Source organism: Poromitra crassiceps (genome assembly GCF_964638095.1).
Source record: "Poromitra crassiceps genome assembly, chromosome: 4".
Lineage (NCBI taxonomy): Eukaryota > Metazoa > Chordata > Actinopteri > Beryciformes > Melamphaidae > Poromitra > Poromitra crassiceps.
The window spans coordinates 9,107,322-9,114,017 of NC_139626.1; the positions used below are offsets into that span (position 1 = coordinate 9,107,322).

Consider the following 6,696-nt stretch of genomic DNA (forward strand, 5'->3'; position numbering starts at 1 on the left):
TGTGAATCAATGGGCGTACCTGAGAGAAGTTAGGATCCCTCAGATAGATGCAGAAGTTGGCTTGCTAATTGGATGCAACGTGCCAAAGGCTCTAGAGCCCTGGAAAGTCATAAACAGCCAAGGGAATGGCCCTTACGCTGTTAAGACCATCCTGGGTTGGACAATCAATGGCCCACTAAGGAAAATGGATTCTACACGTACTGGAAACCCCGTTGTCACAGCAAACAGAATTTCTGTCACAAGAATGGAGGATTTGTTGCAGCAGCAAATTAAGCTAGACTTCCCAGAACACCAACACAAGGAACGTATGGAGATGTCTAAAGAGGATCACAAGTTCATGGATAGTGTCTCCAGATCTGTCAAACTAGTGGATGGACACTACAGTATTGGACTCCCATTGAAAGAAGAAGAACTTGGTTTTCCCAACAACCGATGTGTTGCAGAACAAAGAGCTTTTAACTTAAAGCGAAAGTTTATCCGGAACAACAAGTTCTACAATGAGTACAAAAGGTTTATGGCAGATATAATCGAAAAGGGTTTTGCCATCAGGATGACACCTGAACAAAAGGACAAAGCAAATCAAAGCAAAAGGAGTTGGTACATTCCACACCACGGAGTGTACCATCCAAAAAAGCTCAAACTGAGGGTAGTGTTTGATTGTGGAGCAACCTACCAAGGTACATCTCTGAATGCACGACTTCTGCAAGGCCCAGACTTAACCAATTCTCTTATTGGTGTCCTTACAAGATTCCGGCAGAAGCGTGTTGCATTTATGGCAGACATAGAGGCCATGTTCCATCAGGTCAAGGTGCCTGAGGATGATTCCGATCTACTCAGATTCTTGTGGTGGCCTGATGGAGATCTCAACGGTGAGCTAGATGAGTACAAAATGGTTGTGCACATCTTCGGTGCCACATCCTCACCTAGTTGTGCAAACTTTGCCCTCCGACAGTGTGCAAAAGACCATGTGGATGGAGTTAGCACCGAAGCAATCTCTTCTGTGTTAAGAAATTTCTATGTGGATGATTGCCTAAAGTCAGTCGAGGATGAAAAGGAGGCAGTGGAAATTGCAAAGGACCTCATAACTCTATGCAGTAAGAGCGGTTTCAAGTTGAACAAATGGGTCAGCAACAGCAGAACCCTTCTCCTTTCAATTCCGGAAGAGAGTCGATCAAAAGAAATCAAGGATTTGGATCTTGGTCAAGACATCCTGCCAGTTGAAAGAGCCCTAGGCGTGCAGTGGTGTACTGAAACCGACTCATTCGAATTCAAGATCAATCTACAGGACAAACCACTTACCAGGCGGGGTATTTTATCTATGGTGAGCTCCATCTACGACCCACTTGGTATGTTGGCCCCCGTCATCCTCCCCGCAAAACAAATCCTGCAAAACCTAACTGGAATGAAGCTTGGTTGGGACGAAAAGATCCCTGAGAAATTTAAGGAGCTATGGTCCAGATGGTTATGCAACTTGCCTCTGCTGGCAGACTACAAGGTCAAGCGATGCATCAAGCCACCTGACTTTGGACATCCAGTCTTGGCACAGCTTCACCACTTTGGAGACGCTAGTGAAAGTGGTTATGGTACAGTCTCTTACCTTCGAATGATGAACAAATCCAGCACAGTTCATTGTTCTTTCATCATGGGTAAGGCCAGAGTAGTTCCACTCAAGCCTGTGACCATTCCAAGGTTGGAACTTACCGCGGCCACTGTAGCTGTACGGATAGACAGGATGATGCACGAAGAAATAGAGCTTCCACTTGAACCTTCTGTGTTTTGGACTGACAGCACATCTGTCCTAAAATACATAAACAATGAAACATCAAGATTTCAGACCTTCGTCACAAACAGAGTGGCGGTTATTCGAAGTGCCTCAAAGGCTTCACAATGGAGGTACGTGAAGGTTTGCATGAACCCCGCTGACTGTGTTTCCAGAGGCATCTCTGCAAGTGCCTTCTTGAGAAACGAGGTCTGGTTGTCAGGGCCAGAGTTCCTCCATCTCCCTGAGCCTCAATGGCCCAAAACTCCGGATTTCACCCTCAACGCGAGAGACCCTGAAGTAAAAGTACTCGCAGTAAGTGTTACCACCATGGAGGATGGCAGAGAGACGGTCAACAAGTTGCTCACACAGTATTCCCAGTGGCATCATCTCAAGAAAGCCGTTGCTTGGATTCTACGAATCAAATCTGTGCTGAAAGCTCACACAAACCCAGGCTTGGGTGACCAGACGGCAAAAAGTGAAAAAGGACCTCTCACCATTGAAAACCTGCAGGAAGCGGAAACTGCGATCATTCAGTTTTGTCAATCTGCTTCGTTCATGGATGAGATGACTGAACTGAAGAAAGGGCGATCAGTAAAAAAGAGCAGCCATCTTCACAAGCTCGCCCCCATTCTTCAGAACAACTTGATAAGAGTGGGTGGTAGGCTGTTGAGATCTGCTATGCCAGCTGAAGCCAAAAATCCAGTCATCCTACCCGCAAAGCATCATGTGACGCAAATCCTCATCAGACACGTTCATGAGAACGTAGGGCATAGCGGAAGGAGTTACACACTCTCACGCTTAAGGCAGAAATATTGGATTCCTGGAGGAAATGCTGCCGTCCGCAAGGTCATTTCGAAATGTGTGACCTGCAGGAAACTCACTGGTGTGAAAGGTGAGCAGTTCATGGCAAACCTGCCGGAAGAGAGGGTGACTCCTGACGATCCGCCCTTCACAAACGTGGGCGTGGACTTCTTTGGCCCATTTGAGGTGAAGCAGAGAAGAGCCACAGTTAAAAGGTATGGTGTAATTTTTACCTGCCTAAACATCAGAGCAATTCACTTGGAACTCGCAAACAGTCTTAACACTGACTCATGCATTAATGCCATCCGGAGATTTATGGCGAGAAGAGGCATTGTTAAAGGTCATGAGGTCAGATAACGGAACCAATCTGGTTAGAGCCGAGCGGGAACTGAAAGAAGCAATACAAGGTTTAAACCACACACAAATCCAAAACAATCTTCTAAACAAGGGAATCAATTGGATATTCAACCCACCAACAGGATCACATCATGGAGGAATCTGGGAACGGCAAATCAGAAGCATCCGACGCATTCTCAGTGCCCTAATGCAACAGCAAAGACTTGACGAGGATGGACTCACCACACTTTTCTGTGAAGTGGAGGCCATCATAAATGACAGGCCCATCACCAATGTCTCCAATGACGCTGGAGATTTGGAGCCCCTTACACCTAACCACCTTCTCCTACTGAAAACACAGCCGTCCATTCCACCTGGCGTGTTCAATCAAAATGACTGCTACGGAAAAAGGAGGTGGCGTCAAGTGCAATACATGGCTGACCTGTTCTGGAAGCGGTGGGTGAAAGAGTACCTTCCCGAACTCCAAAAACGTCAAAAATGGACCAAGAAAAGAAGAAATTTTGTAACTGGAGACATTGTCCTAATCGTCGACGACACCGCTCCAAGAAATTCTTGGATTATGGGAAAAGTCACTCAAGTCTTGCCAGATTCAAGAGGTTTCGTTCGGCAAGTGCAAGTTCGCACGAAGACCAGTACACTTTGCCGACCCATCACAAAGCTTGTGCTGCTGTTGGAGGATCAAGATGGACAGTAGCATTGCCTGCCCCCTCCCCCCTCCCCCCTCCCCCTTTTCACTATGAGGCCAAGATGGAGAGTAACGTACCCCTTTCCCCCCTCTTTCTCTTCTTTCAATACATACACATCTGATTACATCTATGGACTATTACTAATCACTCATGAGTTATTACTGGACTTAAACTGGACTCTTTACTCATGAGTTATTACACATTTACGCAACAAGAGTCTAAAGACTTGAAGATGGACGTTGATATAATGGACATATACTGTAATTCATTGATATTAATTATTGCAAAAAATAATATTGGCTCCATTTTGTTTGTAATTGTCATATTTGAGTTATTCCATGACAATTAGGGGCCGGGATGTTGGAGCCGAAACTATGAATTTGTCATTAATTTTCTTTTATTGAATTATGCTTTAATCTTTAATATACCGTAATGAAATATAGGGAATGTATACTATTGGTGTTGTGTGAAATGGTTTCAATTAGACATTCCTCCCTCCCTTCTCCCCCCTCCCCCCCTCCCCGCCCTTCTTTCTTTGACAATCAGCTGAGTGGTAATGCTGGTTGATTTCAGCTGGTATGAAAAGAGAGGTTTGGAGAGTGGAACTGTAAAAAGAGATTTGGTTCTTTGGATGTGTAGCCACACGGTTTTTGACTGCTGTACAACAGTGAATTTGAGTTATATTTAGTCTTTCATTTTTTGTTACTTTGAACTACAGCCTTGTGCTCGCCATGACCTGGTAAGAGCAATACATTGTTTGTGGGGAAAAAAGAAGAAAAATACAATGAAACTAACCTGAATGGAAAATGGAAAGGAAAAATACAATGACACTAACCTGAATGGAAAAGGAAAATAAATATGTCAAAGGAAAAGTATGGACTCTTGAATGTTGTTTAAGCGCGTCAACCCAGGTGCATTCCAAAGGACCAGAAGGGAGCAAATATGTTGGTTAGAAAATTGCTCTTTTACCTCAATAGGGCACTATTCAAACACAGTATTCCACTTCACACACTTCACACACCCACTCACTTTTCTTAATGAGTGCGTAAAACACACACACCCACGCACGCACACACACACACACACGCACGCACGCACGCACGCACGCACGCACGCACACACACGCACACGCACAAACACACACACACACACACACACGCACACACACACACACGCACACACGCACGCTAAACACTGACCTGCTCGTGGTACTCGATCCCCATGCTCAGCGTATTGATCAGGATGGCGATCATGATGCCGCGGCCGAAGTACTTGCTGTCCACGATCTTGCGGAACGTGTCGCACACCAGCCTCCAGAAGCGCACCACCCTGGCCGCCGTGTTGCCCAGTCGGCAGTGCTTCTTCTTCCTGGGCTGCCGGCTGTCCCGCCCGTCCTTGTGGTGGAGGTCCTGGGTGAACTCGTACACGCCCTCGCTGTCCGAGTCGCCGGGGGTCTCGTTGCCCTCGGTGCCCCCCTCCGACTCGTTGCTGGCGAGGGCCTTGGCGCAGTAGGGGCAGCTCTCGGGGTCAAAGGTCAGCGTGGCCTTGTCGGCGGCACTGAGGTCCCGCGCCGACAGCTGGCAGGAGAGCTGGGCTGCAGCGGGAAGAGAAAGGGAATCGGCACAAATGGGACACAAACGACACGAATTAAGTCGTTTAGACAAAATGACACGTCCAATGAGAGAGATCTCTTTGGACCAACAACATGTTTGGACACATGTGCGTGTGTGTGTGCGTGTGTGTTGTGTGTGTGTGTGTGTGTGTGTGTGTGTGTGTGTGTGTGTGTGTGTGCGTGTGCATGTCAGAGGGAGCGTGATTGATGGTGATGCGTGGCGCGTGCTGTGCGAGTAAAGCCTCGTGTCCACAGGCTGAGCTGGCAGGCAGCCAGTGTGTTCCACCATCTATAGAACCTGAACGGACCTGGCTGGACTCTCACTGCAGCCCATCTCGTTTAAAAGTTGGCCAGAGCCGCACCAAGTTGGCTGCAAGCTACGACGTGAAGAATGAGCGGTTATTGACTCCAATTAGCACACTTTCTGCCCCTTATGCAGGAAAACACTTTGGACACCCGTTCTATTTCCAAGCTTAGTCACGTCAAATCGATACGTATCGTAGAGAACTCTGCCAAACAGCTGATTTGGATAAAAAAGGAACAGTTTCAATTGTCTGAATCATAAGGCCATTTGTGGTGAATGATCGGTTCCTGTTCTTTTCAAATCATCATTCCCACTAGTTTTCTAACCAATGGGGATGCGCACCAAAAGGTGTGGATCCCTGCCACAGCTAGCTCTGAATCTGGTGTGGTCGTGTCACGACTTCCGGCTAAGAATAAAATAAAATGGCTGGCTGCTCCAATATCATCTAACTCTGAATTAACTAATAATTTAGCCAATTGTATGTAACATACCAAATAAAAGCAAACGGCAATGTCTAAGAATGCGACACCATGTAACTGGCTCGTTAAGTCTCGCATTCCAGGGAATTACGTTAACGTCTGCGGGTCTTATTGATGTTAGTGGCTCGAGCGCAACTCGGAGGAGAGAAAACTATCTGAAGCTTTCTTTGTTGGAGTCCAGGTATGTTTTACAAGAAAGTGCTCGTCATTGTCGACGATAACGTTATCTGACCTGGCTAACAGTGGATACTCTGCTTGCTTGCTGTGTACCGAGCTCAAAGTGTAGTAGGCTATGTTCTTTATTTTACCCCCTGCACTGTCCGCGACAAAAACAACTCTCTTATTTTGCGCCGTGACCGCCGGAAGTGTTAACAGGACCCGGAAGAATTTGGCCCACTGTAAGGTCTGAACATAAGGTGAATATGTGATCATGATCTACCATGCAGTGTAACATGTGGGCTCACCCATGCAGGTGAGTTGCGTACCTGTGGGAGACTGCGTATCCCCCAGGCTCCGCCTCTCCAGCGGGATGGGTGGAATGTTGAGGTTGAAGTTGATGTTGGTCAGAGTGCTGGCTGTGACGCTGCCCCTGGACTCTGCCAGGGCCCGGGCCTGCAAGGTGGGGTAGTTCTTTGGGCCGGGAGCGGCGAACGGTACCGAGTTCCTCTTCATGGCCCTGTGCCCGGGAGCCGGGC

General features: G+C 47.3%; 1 protein-coding gene across 1 annotated transcript in view; it reads right to left on the reverse strand.

Annotated features, from left to right (window-relative positions):
* Positions 1-6,696, reverse strand: part of cacna1g (calcium channel, voltage-dependent, T type, alpha 1G subunit) — a gene marked incomplete at both ends in the record, with an annotated part of 368,718 nt that overhangs the window by 180,760 nt on the left and 181,262 nt on the right. The window contains 2 exon segments of the mRNA XM_083635743.1: positions 4,806-5,200; positions 6,487-6,691. Coding sequence (XP_083491869.1) covers positions 4,806-5,200; positions 6,487-6,691 — 600 coding nt within the window.